General features: G+C 46.3%; 1 protein-coding gene across 2 annotated transcripts in view; it reads right to left on the reverse strand.

The window, feature by feature from the left end:
* RNH1 (ribonuclease/angiogenin inhibitor 1) overlaps positions 1-17,575 on the reverse strand; it is a 35,977-nt gene that overhangs the window by 5,110 nt on the left and 13,292 nt on the right. For both annotated transcript variants that reach the window (XM_077818191.1, XM_077818192.1), the window contains exons 2-8: positions 10,003-10,108; positions 7,900-8,070; positions 5,748-5,918; positions 4,273-4,443; positions 3,153-3,323; positions 2,420-2,590; positions 316-486 (exon numbers count right to left, since the gene is read on the reverse strand). In XM_077818191.1, the coding sequence (XP_077674317.1) occupies positions 316-486; positions 2,420-2,590; positions 3,153-3,323; positions 4,273-4,443; positions 5,748-5,918; positions 7,900-8,070; positions 10,003-10,108 (1,132 nt within the window). The remainder of the gene's footprint in view (positions 1-315; positions 487-2,419; positions 2,591-3,152; positions 3,324-4,272; positions 4,444-5,747; positions 5,919-7,899; positions 8,071-10,002; positions 10,109-17,575) is intronic.

A 17,575-nucleotide genomic window follows, 5' to 3' on the forward strand; every position in this document is an offset into this window, starting at 1 on the left:
CTCCAGCTCCCCTTTACTTAGTGTGTCTTATGCCCCAAAGACAACATTGGAGTTAACATTTGCTAGTTCTTATCAAAGGGCCAGTTTTAAGTACAAGGAAGAATCTGTGGGAAATGAGGACTTCAAGGGAGACTGTCTTCCCATGAATGCCAACAGCATTCTGTTCCCAGCCATAACTGCTATAATTGAGCATCAGTTCTCACTATTTGGTATTTTGTAACGGTTTCTTCATAGCCTCTGTGCCTTATCTCCATCCACCCCCATTCTTTATTGGGCAACCAATATCTGCAACTGAAAGAGAAATAAGTTACTTACCATAGAGACCGTAAGTTACAGTTGGGGTTCATCAGTCCTTCACGGATAATTTCAACCCCTGCATCTCCTATCTTGTTTCCACCCATATGCAGATCTCTCAAGGTCTGGTTTGTGCCAAGAACAGAGCTAATGCTCTTACAGCAGGCAGTGGTGAGACCACATTCCCTTATCCTGCAATGCAAAAAAGAAACCAGATCTTCAGGAGCTGAAAGACTGATTGGATGATCTAATACAGGAACTAGGCAAACTGTGGGCCGCAAGCCCCGCGCCACTCTTAGAAGCAGCCAGCACCATGTCCCTGGGGCCCTGGAGGGCAGAGGACTCAGTGCGTTGCTGTTGCCTCCAGGCACCACCAGGGCCCCAGGGACGGGAACGGGGAACTGCAGCCAATGGGAGCTTCAGGGGAGGTACCTGGAGGTGTGGCAAGGGCAGCAAGCGGAGCCCTGTGCCCCCCCCCTCATCCCCCACCCCCAGGGGCTGGCAGGGACGTGGTTCTGACCGCTTCCTAGAGCGGTGCGGCATGGGGTCAGGGCAGGCCAGCAGGGAGCCTGCCCTGGCCCTGGGTGTGCCGTTGCCACCCCAGAGCCACTTTACATAAGCAGTGCCAGGCCGGAGCCTGAACTTTTCCTGCATCCTGCCCCTCAACTCCCTGCACCTTGCCTCCTGCTGCACCCTCCACCTCAACTCTCTGCCCTGAGCCCCCTGCACCCTAACCCCCTTCCCTGAGCCCCCTCACATGCTGCACCCCTCCTCTGCCCCAATCCCTTGCCCTGAGCCCATTCCTGCACACAATTTCCCCACCCTGATGTGGCCCTCGGCCCAAAAAGTTTGCGTCCCCCTGATCTAATAGGTCTTCCTCTCCCATCTTTAACCTCTATGGCTGCTGACCTCTCCTGAATGCCTCAGGTCCTCCCCCTCACGTTGGTGAGTAGAGTTATTTAGACAGGGTGGGACTACATTCCTAGTGAAGTCTGGGCCTTCTGTCCTTTGCCATCAGTGATTAGATGTACTATTTTAAGTCACCCATGTGCTTATCCACTCCCCCAGGTCTGAGGCTCAATTGTCCTGTTGCATCACACTAAAAACTACATCCACCTCAAAGAATGCAAGATCTTTGCTCTTTTGAGGCACACAGCTGCATGAGAGATTAGTTCGCTCTGAAAGGGATCACTTAGAGACATACCTCCTGTGTTGAAGGTGAATGGTGGTATCTCACCTATTCCTAGGTTTCTCACCCTCTCATTCACCTATCTATGTAAACAGATAACTATGCTATTCTTTTGGCTTAGATAGTAGGAAAGGGTTATTTCACTTGTTAAACCTTCACACAAAGGGACAGTTCTCTTCCTACCTCAGATCACGTGATGCCAGAGGACCTAGGTCTGGAAGGTTACACCAGGTAAGTATAGAGGTGGAAAAAGAGAAGTTCATGTAGGTAGAACCTTCTGTTACACTTTGACTAAAATTGCCACCATCGGAGTACTGACTTCTTTAAACCCTTTCAAGGGGGAGCCATGTATATTTATAGTGCAGCTAGCAGACAGATTTCCTTCATTGCTAAAGGCTATAGCTTTCCTTGGTGAACACATTCACTCCCTCTCTACCACTGAAGAAATCCCAAAACACTTGGTAGAATTTAGAGCTCAAGCCTTCAGGCTTTTGAGCAACAGAAAGCCATGGGAAAGCTAGGAATCCAATACAAAAACAGGAAACTAGTAGACCCAACATCCAATTTGCTGTTAAAGCTGCCCTTTCAAATGTCTTTTTCCAAGTCACTGAATCCTTCTCTCAAGTGAATTAATTATACTTAATGGGTGGGCTCAAACTTGACGATGCTCAGTTTCCTAGACCTTGAAAATCTCCCCCATGACCTTTCAAAAAAGTTACCTAAGGGTTTTTAGGAGCACTAGTCCCATTGACTTTCAATGGGCTCTGTGCACCAGAATCCCTTTGGGGCCTTGCTAAACAGAAGAACCACACCACCCTTAGAGGACCTGAATCAGTTAGGATGTTTGTGTGGGCACTGCTTAGTGTTTTATTATTTGTTAATAAAACTAAAAAATTAGGACAGTGAACATTGTAAAGGAAGCCAGCAGCAGCTTACCATAGTGCCTGGAGTTTAGTTTTTGGATCCTTCAGTCCTTGACACAATAGCTCCATTCCTGGGTCTCCCAACTCGTTACCAATCAGGCTCAGCTCTATTAGGGACTCTTTTGCACTGAGGACATGGGAGAGATCCTTACAGCCAGCCGGTGAGACACCACACTCCCATAACCTGAGGAACACAATAGGAATATTGGATTCTTCAAGATTTGCTTAGGACTTTATATGCTGATCTGGGGTGAATCCTATTTTTACCCAGGGTGGTAGAAATGCAGACCAGTAGAGTCTGTCTTTTGAACTCTAAGAGGCTTGTTATAGGCACACACATTTACTTTACAAGTTCCTTTGGTGTGAGCAGCCTTCTCCTGCTTACATCTTCCCCTTTCCTGCATTAGAGATAAAAATCTCCTTTTTTTAAAAGGACAGAAGGTAAGTTGGGTACCTAGTGTTGTACAGAAAACTGAACAGAACAACAGAATGCTGCTGTAATGAATATTCAGTCGTGTCCTCCTTCAGAGGATTTGATCATTTACTGACCTCACTGTGCTTTCCTGCCTATTCAGTAGTGTTCTTCATCCAACCCTCCCTGAGAAAAGGGGTCTGAGGTGCACCCCTGCTTCATAAGGGATTTGTTGACCAGGAAACTCTACATATCAGGCAAGATCATGCCAGCATAATAAACACAGATGATTTGGAGGCTACCAACTTGTGCAGATTTTAAGTGTTTCCCTTACCATAACTTCTCTATTTTAGAGTTGGGATTCAGTAGTCCCTGGCACAGCAGTGCCACACCTGGATCTCCAATCTTGTTCTCTCCCACAGACAGCTCTGTCAGGGATGGCTTCATAGCAAGAACAGTGCCGAGATCCCCACAGCTAGCAGCTGTGATATGACAGTTCTCCAGACTGTGGGGAACAGAAGAATCAGATCAAAGTTCAGCAGTTGCTGCTCCATACGTCAGCGTATTAGAGGACATCCACCATCCTGAATATGATCGGGAAGAGACTGCAGGCCAGGTCCTCAGCCAGTATGAATTGGTGAAGCTCCACTGAATTCAGTGGAGGTATGCCAGCTGAGGATTTGGCCCATTATTCCCCCAGAAGAAACCGTTTGCATCATCCTTCCTCAATGAGCACCATAGTTCCCTAAAACCCATATACCATGTATGTAACCGATAGGCAATTTGCATGGGCTGTTCTTTATTTTGAGGATCCCTCTTTAAGGAAGTCCTGGGCACAGACAAAGCCAGGGGCGTCCCTGAGACCATAACTCCATTAGACCCATGCTGGGATGGTGAGCTCATGGCTGCTGCAGACACAATGGGTCTCCACATGGCTTCCAGCTGATGTGATAAGCAGATTCTGCAGCCTATACTGCTCTTAGGGCAGGAGTGCTCTGCAGATCTAGATGGGGCAGGAGACTGAGATCTTGCACCAAACTGCCTCCGTGGACCTTACTCCAGACAAGGAGTGTATCGCAGCACACCACTTTGAAGAGACGTACACTTTGTTATTCTGAAGAAGCATTCAGACCTAGTTGAACAGTAACTAGTGGGAGACTAGCTAGAGCTGAGGGATAGTAGCTTCCCCTCCCGAATAGGGGCCAAAGGACATTTTCTTTGCAAGTCTGGTCCACAGCGACCCCACTGCCATTACCATGCAGTGAAGAGTGAAAGCCAGCTCCCTGAATCAAGCGCTAAGCAGAATTTAAGGCAGCAGAGTTTTTGCAATTTTTCATGGCAACACAGATGCACCTGGATAAGCCACAGAATTTCTTAAGTATTCCTGGCAGCAAGAGAATGGCATGTCTCCGTAAGAGCAGAGTTAGAACTGGAGGGAACCAACTGTTACTTACTGTAGCGACTGTAGCTTACAGTTGGGATCCATCATTCCCTGACATAGCACTTTTACTGCTGCATCTCCCAGTTTGTTGTTACTTATGTTGAGCCCCTTCAGGGAGGACTTTGTGCGCAGAGCGGAGCAGAGCATCTCACAGTTGTCAGGCGAGAGTTCACAATACTCTAACCTGCAAAAAGAAAAAAAACAGAGCAAAATAGGAGTCTTCATCCTGCCACTCAGCTCAGATATGTCAGCAACATGGAAATCCTGTCCACAGCCCAGACACGAAGATTGAGCAGAGTTTACCAGTCAGCCTGTTAAATATATAGATTGCTCATGACTTTTCACAGGGGGAGTCCTCAAACCTCAGCAGCTAAATTAATAGCACTTCCATGCTATTGCCAGGAGGCTTCAGTCAGTTTGATTTGAAAGCATCACCAGATGGGGTATCTGCTCAGTATCAATAGTAAGCCTTTCATAAGATTACATGCAGGTTTGTTGACAACCACTGTTTAATTCTTGAATTTTAAGAGAGCATACAACCACCACTGCTATGTCTTTCTGAAGGAGGAGACGAGTTAGTTTCTCCAGCTGGTAACCTTTAGTATAATCAGATCAGAAACCAGACTAGAATCAAGAGCAATAAACTGATCAGCAGCACTCCTGCTGGTTGTGGAACAAGTTTCTGCTCCCCGTTCTTGACTGGGGTTTGATCATAGAACTTCCAGGTCATTCTGCATTGATAGGCACCCACCACTATTTATTAAGTAATGTCAGAGGGTTGTTTGCAGTGGACAAGAGCCTCAAGTACTGTGTAAATGGCATGCACCTAATCTCTACCCACTTCACCTTCCCTATAATATGGTTATGGGAAGGGCCAGACTAACCATCCATAACTCTGAGAAGTAGATGGGTAAACTGGAGGACAAAAAGGTGGTAGTTTGTCCTTTTGAGGAAGGAAGCAACAAATTCTTCACGCCCAGTTAATTCCTGGCCTCTGCTAAACAAGGGTCTCAGTCAAAGGTGGTTTCAATATGGAGACCTATCCATTGGTAGTTGGATTAAAACCACTAATTTGTCTGAATAGTCACAAACTATGCTCCATGGAACATATCCCGATGATCCAATGAATGCAACTGAGAACTGAGTATAAAGTGGTCAACAAAGATTTGGAGCACGGCTGAAACCACTGAACCTACCAATGAGAATAGCTTTTGGTCACTACCAATCTGGGCTTTATTGAGGTGGTCAGACTAGAGACCAGTCCACATCATTACAAGGCTTTGGGACCATCCAATCCCCACTAAATTGGTTTACCAGAGATTTCCTCCCTGCAGATATTCACTTTTTTGCAGCTGGAGGCAAATTTACTGCTGGTTACAAGAGATGACAGAACTCCACTCCCCAACCTACCCATCCATCTGAGTTTTGTCTAGCACCTTGCAATGCCAAGCACAGATGGAAGAACCAAGGAGGCCAGTGCTTACTTACTGTAGCTTCTGTAGCTTACAGTTGGGATCCATCAATCCTTCACACAGCACTTTTACACCTGAAGATCCTAGTTTGTTATCACCCAGATGCAGCTCGATCAGAGTTGGTTTTGTGCTCAGAACAGAAGAGAGATACTTACAACAGGCGTCTGTTAGATTGCAGTTCTGCAGCCTGAGGAAGAAAAGAAACCAGCATATGAGGAATAGAGTTCCTCAGAATTCACCACGTTTGACTGGTGTATCCTCCAGTATTTGGCTTCATAATACACTGCAGCACTACAATGAATTATGCTTCAGTGCCTTTACAAAGAAAGCATCTGCAATTCTACCAAAATTACATGCCAAGATAAATACTATGGTAGGGCCAGACCCAATAATCTCTGCCCCAGTTAAAAATTTTAATCAAGTAGTTTTAGAGTTGCAGTAACAAGGGGCTTCCATGTTTTGTTTAATAAACTTCTTGTACAGCAGCCATAGCAGAGAAGAGAATTTTTCCCATTAAATAATGACAAAATTCCAATACATCTATGCAGCAATGTTGTTCTACATAGAACAAGTCTAAGCCAACAAGAGGCTATTCCCAGATAGAAAATAAGGGACTTACCTTCCATTGACTCCCTAGAGTGAGGGCACAGTAGTCAAAAATAAAATCTAAGCCAAATATTGGCTTAAATCCCCCATTGCTGTGTAGGTGTTAGATATGCTCTCCTCCACAGTGTAGCTACTGTATCCTGCAGGATATACTTGCTCTCAGTGGCAGCAAAGGGCTGAGAAAGGTCTCTCTCCAGTGCTGTTTCTGGTATGAGTGGTTGCAGGACAGCTGCAACATTACCAAAAAGGGGGTGGATTTAAATCACTCAGAGGAGCCAATAACCTGTACAATATCTTAATGGAGTTCTGTCGGGAAGTTCACTTTTTAGAAAAGTTTGAGGTTTCGGATTTCATCTTTAACACATTGCCCGAGGTAAACAGTGGATGTTTACCATGCACTGAACTGCCCACAAAACACAAACACAGCAACCTAGCTTAGGAGAGACGCTAATGATTTGTGATTGGCACTCTTGAGAACTTGAGGTTTAAAAAGAGTATTTGAAATGTGACTCAACTACTTTTCCATTCTCTTGGGGAAGTATTAGATCCATTTATTCCAAGGCCTATCTTAAAAAAAAGTGTCATTTACTTATTTTGGCTCCCCACACCTGCAATTTTTTTAAATTGCTCTTCTCACTAGAGGACATGTGACGTTTGAAGCCCACAGAACTGTTGAGGGACCAAGAGTCATCCTTGTAACAATTTTTTCCTGCCCACCAGGTAAACTCTGGGAGGCTGCCAGCTGTCTAGACCTTATCTTGGTCTTTGAAGTGCCAAGATCCATTTATGTATGATAGTCTTGGTGGTAAACAAGTGAGCAGAAAAGATTAAAGCCGCTAAAAACCAAAATATATGTAGCTATTGGAAGAGTTCTCTTTGAAGACTGGTTTCAGAGTAGCAGCCGTGTTAGTCTGTATCCGCAAAAAGAAAAGGAGGACTTGTGGCACCTTAGAGACCAACAAATTTATTCGAGCATACACTTTTGTGAGCTATAGCTCACTTCATTGGATGCATTCAGTGGAAAATACAGTGGGGAGATGTGCATCTGATGAAGTGAGCTATAGCTCACGAAAGCTCATGCTCCAATAAATTTGTTAGTCTCTAAGGTGCCACAAGTACTTCTTTTCTTCTTTGAAGACTGGAGGGGCTGGGATTTGGGAGGTGTTAAAAGCTGCTATAGACAAGTGGTTCTTGCTCTGTCTTGAGCTGCCCTGGCCAAATGATCAGAGCTGGGAAAAGTCAGCCAATTTCTAGTCCAGTTAGGGATCAGATTCTCCCAGTCATTACTCAGGAAGTGTTTGAAGTTACATCAATTTCTTTTCCCTACCAATAAACGAGAAGCAATTTGATAAGAATTCAGGGTTTTCTGAGGAGTTTACAGACTACAGTAAATGTAGGGCCAGATCCTCAGCTGGAATAAATGGGCCTAGCTCCGTTGAAGTCAGTGGAGATGCATTATTTACCTCAGCTGATGATCTGGCCCCAAGGGTTGAGTTACTCACAGTGTGTTGATAAAGACTAGCAAGAGTTCTGGTGGTTGTGTTGCACTAGTCGAGACTTACCAGAGTTTCTGTAAGTTGCAGCTTGGCGCCATCAACCCTTTACACATCAGTTCCACGCCCGAGTCTCCCAATTCATTGTTATTCAGTGTTAGCTCCATCAGGGACTGGTTTGTACTGAGGACAGAGCCAATATCCTTACAGTGACTAGCAGAGAGATTGCAATCATCCAGCCTGCAGGGAAAATAGATGGCATTAGTCCTAACAATTCATTCTGCTCACCTCAGTGACTGAAGATTTCCGCATCAGAGATGCATTTATTAAACAAGATAATGGTTTAGTTAGACCTTAAGTCAGTCCCTGGAGTGCATCACTGAAAATCCACATGCAGCAGCTTGTTGTGCAGACAAAGCCCACTCCACTACCCAGGCTTGGCAGGAGGCAGGATTCTCCTGCACTACTGGGGCTCTACTACTGTAGAAGTGGAAGTGAGATTCTGCCAGAGAGACTGAATGGAACTCCTCCATCTGTGCTGCTTAGAAGATGGCATGTGCCCCAACCCCCTGCAGCCCACAGAGCTGCAGTTAAGCTTAGTTTCTTCACCAACAAGGTAGCCAGTTCATCAGGCAGCAGGAGTGCACCTGAATCCAAAGGTCCAGAGGGCAATGTATAAGCTTTCAGGCAGACTCTGTAGGGACACCAAATGCCTGGTCCTTTGCCAGGCTTTCCAGTCAGAGAGAGCCTTCAAGGAATCTGCTCTGGCATGCATAGCTCAGAGACTCTGCCCACATCCTTGTTTCCTTCCTGGCAATTATCAGCTGCTGTCACCTTCTCAGCCTCTATACCTTGGGCAGCCAAATCTCTGCTCAGAATGCAGCTCTAATCACTGGCACACAGCTGAGGTTCCCTCAGGGCATCCCATACCCAGGGGAGGATTCAGGCAGTCAGAGTTAGTTCCACATAACTCACATATAAAAGGCCCATGCAATTCTTCCCAAACCAAGTCACCCTCAATCTGCTGCTCCCTCCCCATTAGCTTAATGCTCATTTTGCCCACCCAGAGGAGCAAGAGGTCAGCCCAAGAGTGCAGATTCCCAGCAAGAGGAGGTGGACCAGTGTGGAATCAACCCTTTCTAGCACTCTCTAACTCCCAGCAGAGCACTCACTAGCTGACCCGGCTAAAATGGAAGATATATACTCTGTGGCTGCCAGAACATGTAGGATTAAAAGTGAAAGGGATGGAGACTTTCCACTGGTTAAAATGCTGGTCAATTTATAGCATTTGGTAAGACTGGTCATGAAATGCCATAAGGGAGGAGTTTGACCAGCACTCCCATCAAGGGACACTTTTTTAGCCTAAAACCCACCTTTCTGGAAGGAAAGAAGATAGAGACACCAGCCCCCTGCAAATAAACATTCTGCCAAGGAAAACAGGAACGCCAGAACAGTGGCAACATATTTAAATAGTCATTGAAGACATCACTACTATGGTGTTTTTGATCTATGCTGAATCTGAACCCAGACAGAGTTCATACCAAGGAGTAGGTTTCTTTAGATAAGCATGTCCTCATGAGCTTCCTACATAGAATGAGCAGAATCCTTTCGTCGTGAGCAAGTTTGCAGTACCACATAGCAACACTACTGCAATTAATATTGCCCCTGAAATGCAGAAAACATTCTGTCCCCTTCCCCTCTCCCCCCCCCCACCCAAAAATAGTCATGTATACTCCTCCCTCCACCCGTTAGGGCGGAGGTTCTCAACCTTCTTCTTTCCTGAGACCACCCAACCATGCTATAAAAACTTCCCAGCCCGTCTGTGACACTTGTTTTTCTGCATATAAAAGCCAGGTCAAGCATTAGGGGGTAGCAAGCAGGGCAACTACCTGGGGCCCCATGCCATAGGGGCCCACAAAGTTAAGTTGCTCAGGCTTCAGCCTTGGGTGGCGGGTCTTGGGGCCCTGGGCTTCAGCCCCAGGTGATGGGGCTTAGCTTTCTACTCTGGGCCCCAGCAAGTCTAATGCTGGTCCTGCTTGGCGGCCTCCTTGAAACCTGCTCGTGGCCCCCAGACCTCTGGTTGAGAGCCACTGCTTTAGGAAACTATTCAGCTTAGTTGCTATATGGTCTCTTCTAGAAAACAAAATAAAAAACAAAACAAACTGGTACTACCTGACAGTTTTGCTTGTGTTCATGGAAGATTTAAGCTCGGTCCATCTTGACGCACTCATCTCTTCACACTGGATGTCAAGGTCCATTTTAAATGCTGATGCAAGATCTGAAGATTTAACAAGACTACCCTGAGTAATTTCTGAAACAGAACAAACCCAGCATTCCCTCTTCAAACCCAACCAGTTATGCTTGGGCAGCTGGATTTATAACCCCCTTAGCCACAAGTTACAAGTTGTGCAACTTGCCCTCTTTACACATGGCCTATGTTGAAAGGTTACAGACACCAATTCCACATTTGCAATGTGGAGATATATCAGATAGTGGCCAGACTAACCCAGCAGAGGCCCCTATCCGGTGGCTGGAAGGTATGTGCATCCTTCAGAGTTATTGAACCAGACAGTCAGCCAAGACCCTTGTGGTTTTTAGGCAACTGTTGGACCCAGTGAAAAGAGAGGGAGGCTCTTTTTGACTATGTGACAGTGTGCACTTTCCAAAAGCAATGGGTGCCATTCTTGTAAATATTGGACTGGTGGCTGAAGGGCACAGTACACGTGTGTACGTCAGGGAGAACATGGGAAGTCTGATGTGAGTCTAGGACCTAGTGATCTCTCCTAGGATTACATATGGAGAGGAGGAGAGTCATGGGAACTGACAGGTTCCATGTTAACAAAAAATATCTCAGCCAAAAACCAAGTTACTGGAACGCAAAGTTCATGGGGCTGGAAGGATCCAGCACTATTCAGTCATGAACCAGACTCCCACCACTTTACCTGGTGCAGACTGCAGAGCTACGGGCAGTGGGAGACATTCAGATGGCCTCCTCCAGGGGGCATTGTGTCACTTTTAACTTACCAACCCCCTGCCTGTACACTTAACAAAAGCGGGTACCACACAGAGCAAAGGTAGTGTTTGAATTGTTTGCATGAACCAGGGTACAGCAACACTGTAGTGTTGGAAAGGTAATACACACCATTAAGTGGATGGGCACATTTTTTGTCGTTTCTATATTTTTATGTTCAGCTGTTGGTGGCAGCCCCAAAAGAGCAATTCTGAGTTACAAACATGCAGTAAATCTGTATTACAGGTCAGAGAGGTTCCATAGTCCTTATACACAATACTTTACAATAGGTAAAAATATGCCAAAACAAATAGCTAAGCCTCAGCCCATAAATCTTGTAGTTTAACAAGCTGATCCTACAAACCAAACTTACTACCCGGGAAAGTCCCATTGGACTATCTGGGTCTACATTTGGCTAGCTTGTTACCCTACACCTTGTGTAAGTGACTACACAATTTGACTGCAGTGCAGAGTGGGTGACAATGCCCTCATTCTGATTGGTTAGTGGAGGTGACCATACACCAGGGGTGGACAAACTTTTTGGCCCAAGGGCCACATTTGGGTTGCGAAAAGGTAGGGAAGAGTGTACCTCCCCAAACAGCCTGGCCCCTGCCCCCTCCCACTTCCCATCTCCTGACTGCCCCCCCCTCAGAACCCCCGACCCGTCCAACCCCCCCTGCTCCTTGTCCTCTGACCACCCCCAACCACCCCCCTGGGACCCCACACCCTATCCCCTGACTGCCCCAACCCCTATCACACCCCTGCCCCTTGACAGGCCCCCTGGGACTCCCATGCCCTATCCAACCCACCCCCCCTGCCCCTTGGACCCCTGTCCCTAACTGCCCCCTGGGACCCCACCCCCTATCCAACCCCCCCTGCTCCCTGTCTCCTGACCACCCCTCCCCCTGAACCTCTGCCCCATCCAACCACACCCTGTCCCCTGACTGCCTCCAGGGACCTCCTGCCCCTTATCCAACTCCCCCTACCCCCTTACCATTACCAGGCCGCTCAGAGCAGTGGAACAGGCTTATTTGAAAGCCTGGGGAGGTGGGTGGGTGCAAGCCATGCAGCCCGCACAGCAGCGTGGCTGTGGTGGGGGGGCCAGGGGCGAGCCTCCCTGGCTGGGAGCTTCAGGGGCCGGGCAGGACGTAGCCTGCAGGCCGTAGTTTGCCCACCCCTGCTATACACGATGCAGTGATGAATCAGATCCATAGAAGTCTAATCTACACTAGCAAAGAAGGGTTTTTTTAGAGTTTTATTTGAAACACCATTTCAGCCGTGTCCATACCAGGCATGATCACTTTTCAAATAGTGTTAGCTAGCTGTGGTCTACCCGAAGGGGAGCATAGACAGTGAGCAACTAACATGGTTTTGAAGGTTTTAAACTGGATCTACTCTAGGTGCCAAGTGGTGTTTCAAGTCATGTTTCCTAGGTCAAGTTCATTAGCATTTTCCTCCTACACTAGCCCAAACCAGAGTGAAGTAGTTAGGAGAAAGCACTATGGACTATAGTGAATTCTTCCTCATACTTCTAATTCTAGTCTCTCCACATCATTTTTTCCTAACATAATGAAAGATGGAGAGAGGAAGTTAGGGATCCCAAATAAAGGGGAGTTTTTGCATAAAGGAGAGTCTGGTACACTGAGACGGACTCTTAGCACATGAAGTATGGTCTACAACAGTGAAGTCCTACTAGAAAGCATAATTAATCCCTCTAATGAGGGAATGGGAGTACGCTATTGTTCTAAGACTAGCATACAGTTCCCAGCATCTGTGTTACAGGTAACTACTATACATAGATTCATGTTCTTAAAGCTCACTCAGAAGGAGCAAAAAGAAAAGGAGGACTTGTGGCACCTTAGACACAAACCAATTTATTTAAGCATAAGCTTTTGTGAGCTACAGCTCACTTTTATTTGAGCATAAGCATCTGATGAAGTGAGTTGTAGCTCAGGAAAGCTTATGCTCAAATAAATTGGTTAGTCTCTAAGGTGCCACAAGTCCTCCTTTTCTTTTTGCGGATACAGACTAACACGACTGCTACTCTGAAACCTGTCAGAAGGAACAGACACTGCTAGCCCCACAGCTGACACAGAACGGTAGAGCACCACTATTCTCAGTTGAAGTAGAATAATCAATACCAACTGAGACTATGACTTGTACTGACTAACATTAACAGCCATATTTACCATACACACTGCATAGTATTCACCAACTCTCCCAAAACAAACAGGCAAAAGCAGAAGCTTGGAAGGCAGGGATTCTACTTTTTATTAGTCTGTAACCCATCTCACTGCCATAATATTGAAACCTAGTTAGCCAAAGGGATTAAGTTTCTGTGTACGAACCAAAAAATTATCTGCAATCCCAAAACATACAAAATAGTAAGTGGAGAAACAAACATACAATATATAAAATAGAATCATCATAATAGAGCAAAACCTTCCCTGATTCCCCATCCACCTTCTCTCTGAGCTCAGAGATTCACTCAGCTGCTTTTGAATCCGAACAGAGCCAAAGAGGCCTAGGCCAGAGCAGCCGAATTTATTGGCCCCCAGACTGGCTTTTTCAAAGAACCCACCCTACTTAGCATGCTCATCCTTCTTGGTCTCCATTATAAAGGGCATGTGATTAAGGTATTCTTTTCCCCTGTGTGCCACGTTATAGCTGAAGATGTGGGCAATTAGCGGTCTTCCTTTACAATAAACTCTTAATGCTAGAGTACAGCTGACACCATACAAGTCTTGTTTTAGTTTCTTTGGGGGGGGGATTTAGTCTTTTGTTCCTTCCTTTGGAAAGGGGATGAAGGATTCTGATGTGTTGGGGAAAGGTGTTGGAGTTCATCTCTCCAGCTAATTATCAGTGATATTTATGGCCCTGCAAAGAGTGCTCTGTGAGATCCCTGTGGTCCCTAGGGAGCTCATTGTGCAAGCAGGGCTTAGGTGGGGAGCTAAAAATTGCACATACAATCTCTTTTCCCCCCCCATGTTAAGTAACTCCTTGTTTTCATCTTTCTCTAATATGCTCTTCCCTTACCTCCTCCTGTCCCTTTAGATTTCTTTTCCCACTTGCTCCCCAAACCCACATTATTTTTGGCCTTTATTCTTCCCTCTTTTCGATCTTCCTTCTCATCTATGGGGAAAATGAGAGGAAACAGTGTCCTCCTTCTTTCTTCCTCCACATATCTACCTGATGAATTCTCTCACAATAAAATGCTTTGCCACTGCTCTGATCTGCCTGCACTTGTTTTGTTCAATGACTATTCTCTTTCTCCTCCCAGGACTGTTCTCCCTTCTCTGCTTACCTAGAGACACAAGAAAGGTCAGGCGTGACATGATAGTGAAGTAGTCTTTGGGCCTGACTTCCAGAGGTGTTGAACATCTGTAGCTCTGACTGGCTTCAGCTGGAGAGAAGAGTGCTCAGCATTTGTGAAAGCTAGGCCCTAGCTGGTTGAATCCTGTTGCTTCTGCTTCCCCCCCCCCCCCATAGGAAAGTTAGGCTCCTAAATACCTTTGTGAGCATGTGCCAAAGTGCTCTGGACAGGAGCAGCTTAAAAGGTGGTTCTCTGCTATTAATGGATAGTGCCTTGCACCTATTACTTGTTTTTTCCTCTTTTAGCCTGTCTCTTATCTTAGCTAGAGGGGGATGATTTAGGGGCCTAAGCTTCATGCTTGAAATGCCTAGGCTCCCTGATCAGCAGGGATGACTCAGCCACTCCGTCTTCAGAGGTTGAGCAACTGAACTCCATGCACACGGTCTCTCAAAGTGAGGCTCTGCCTGCTATCTACAAGCACTGAAAAGCCCAAGTACTTTTCCATGAGAGAAAGGGGCTGTCCTAGTGTCCCTTGTGAAAACTCCAGGGGGTGTGGTGGAAACACTTAAGCAATCTCCTGTGTATATGACTACAGGGCATTAGTCATGCTAAGGGTATGTCTTCACTACCCGCCAGATCGGTGGGTAGTGATCAATCTATCGGGGATAGATTTAACAAGTCTCATCTAGACGCGATAAATCGACCCCGAATCGACGCCTGTACTCCACCTTGGCAAGAGGAGTAAGTGAAGTTGACAGGGTATCCGCCACGGTCGACTCGCTGCCGTGAGGACGGCCAGGTAAGTCGAACTAAGATACTTAGACTTCAGCTACGTGAATAGTGTAGCTGAAGTTGTGTATCTTAGTTCGAACCCTGCCTCCCCAAGTGTAGCCCAGGCTTAAGTCACCAACTGTTTCTCTCCTCCCCCTTTTCCCTTTCTATGCTTTGTTCTATCGCCTTCATTCTTTTTCCTGCCATCTGGCTTGGTTCCTCTTGGTAAGTGCCACCACCCCGTTCCTCCCTATATGGTTCTAGTCTCCTGCCTTCAGCATGAGAGTTCCACTCCTGGGATTTCTGCACAATCGGGAATATTCCTACACTAGCTCTTCCTGTGCTCCGAGATCCTGATGATGGGGCACTGCCCGATAGACGGGAACAGGCCCCTATCAATTCTCCAGACTCCCTGGTCTCCAAGCAGAGTGGAGGATCGTCCCACAACTTGGGAACTCAGAGGGGGAGCTCCCATAGGAAAGGTGGAGCAATTGTAGGCTGGACTAACCAGGACTTTTTTTTTAAAAAAAAACAACTCTTCTGTCTTATTCCCTTTTTTACTGTCTCATTACTCCTTTCCCTGGCTCCTCTCTCACCACGCAATTTGTTGCGGTGTTTCCCCTTTGCTCTCCATCTTCTGCTCCTTTTCCCCTTGATGTGTGTACATCAGGAGTTGGCTCCTTTTCACTCTAAGAGTGGGGAGTCAATTATTTTTATTCTCTACAAATAAGTGTGGCCACCTAACACAGGAAGTGGAGGGGTGGGAGGAAAGATCCAAGGCACAGTAGCAAGCTTCAGCCTCCCCTGCACAAGCCGGGATCTCTGCTTTCTCGAGCTGCGCAATTCTTTTGCTTCCCACCTGTTACCCAGGCCCCATGTCTCCTCTATACAGGCAGCAATAGCTCTGAGCATAGGGTGACCAGACAGCAAATGTGAAAAATTGGGATTGGGGGGGAGAGGGGGGTAAAATAGGAACTGATAAGAAAGACCCAAAAATCCAGACCGTCCCTATAAAATCGGGACATCTGGGCACCTTATCTGACCATCAAGCCAGCCCAACTCCCTTTCTTGTCCTCAATGTCCTGCCATTGAGCTATCCAGGAACAGCAGCTTCCCCACACTGTGTATCCCAGCACCCTTCTGAGGGTGGCCTGTTATGCCCAGCTTCCTCAAAGATGCCTCCACATGAACAGAATCAGCAGGGAGAAGACCTCAGTCTCCAGAACTCAGGAGATCTATCCTTCGCCATGGTCCACCCACCTGGTACCGCCTCCTGATCTTTGCTTCAGAGTTCTTACTGCTCTAATGTTTTGGCCGCTTGCTCTTGCAGCAAGCTACTGTAGTGATCGCCATTCACTTATTCCCTTTGTTACTGCTCCTGCCAAGCCAAATGTAATCATGCCACCTGTTCTTGTCCTCCTTCACACTCTTCCCTCTCCAGGGCCCTCCCCCATCACCCCATCTCTCTTCCTCTCCTATGCTGCATTGCCTAAATAGGAAAGGAGGACTTGTGGCACCTTAGAGACTAACAAAATTGGAGCATAAGCTTTTGTAACCTACAGGTCACTTCATCGGATGCATTCAGTGGAAAATACAGTGGGGAGATTTATATACATAGAGAACATGAAACAATGGGTGAGAACCTTTTGTAGTGATAATCAAGGTGGGCCATTTCCAGCAGTTGACAAGAATGTCTGAGGAACGGTGGGGGGTGGAATAAACATGGGGAAATAGTTTTACTTTGTGTAATGACCCATCCACTCCCAGTCTCTATTCAAGCCTAAGTTAATTGTATCCAGTTTGCAAATTAATTCTAATTCAGCAGTCTCTCCTTCAACAAAAAAACTTCAAAACCAGACTCCAAGAAGTGCAACTTTTAGGTCTGTAATCGAGTGACCAAAGGAGATTAAGAGTAACAGCCGTGTTAGTCTGTATTCGCAAAAAGAAAAGGAGTACTTGTGGCACCTTAGAGACTAACCAATTTATTTGAGCATAAGCTTTCGTGAGCTACAGCTCACTTCATCGGATGCATACTGTGGAAACTGCAGAAGACATTATATACACAGAGACCATGAAACAATACCTCCTCCCATCCCACTCTCCTGCTGGTAATAGCTCATCCAAACAGGACAGTGGGGTGGGAGGAGGTATTGTTTCATATTCTCTGTGTATATATAAAGTCTGCTGCAGTTTCCACGGTATGCATCTGATGAAGTGAGCTGTAGCTCACGAAAGCTCATGCTCAAATAAATTGGTTAGTCTCTAAGGTGCCACAAGTACTCCTTTTCTTTTTGCAAAGAGATTAAGTGTTCTCCAACTGGTTTTTGAATGTTATAATAATTCTTGACGTCTGATTCGTGTCCATTTATTCTTTTACGTAGAGAGACTGTCCAGTTTGACCAATGTACATGGCAGAGGGGCATTGCTGGCACATATCACATTGGTAGATGTGCAGGTGAACAAGCCTCTGATAGTGTGGCTGATGTGATTAGGCCCTATGATGGTGTACCCTGAATAGATATGTGGACACAGTTGGCAACAGGCTTTGTTGCAAGGATAGGTTCCTGGGTTAGTGGTTCTGTTGTGTGGTTGCTGGTGAGCCATTACCCTCTGATCCCACTGAGGGTTACCAAAAGAAACTACACCATTTG

Source organism: Eretmochelys imbricata, chromosome 6 (genome assembly GCF_965152235.1).
Source record: "Eretmochelys imbricata isolate rEreImb1 chromosome 6, rEreImb1.hap1, whole genome shotgun sequence".
In the NCBI taxonomy this organism is placed as follows: domain Eukaryota; kingdom Metazoa; phylum Chordata; order Testudines; family Cheloniidae; genus Eretmochelys; species Eretmochelys imbricata.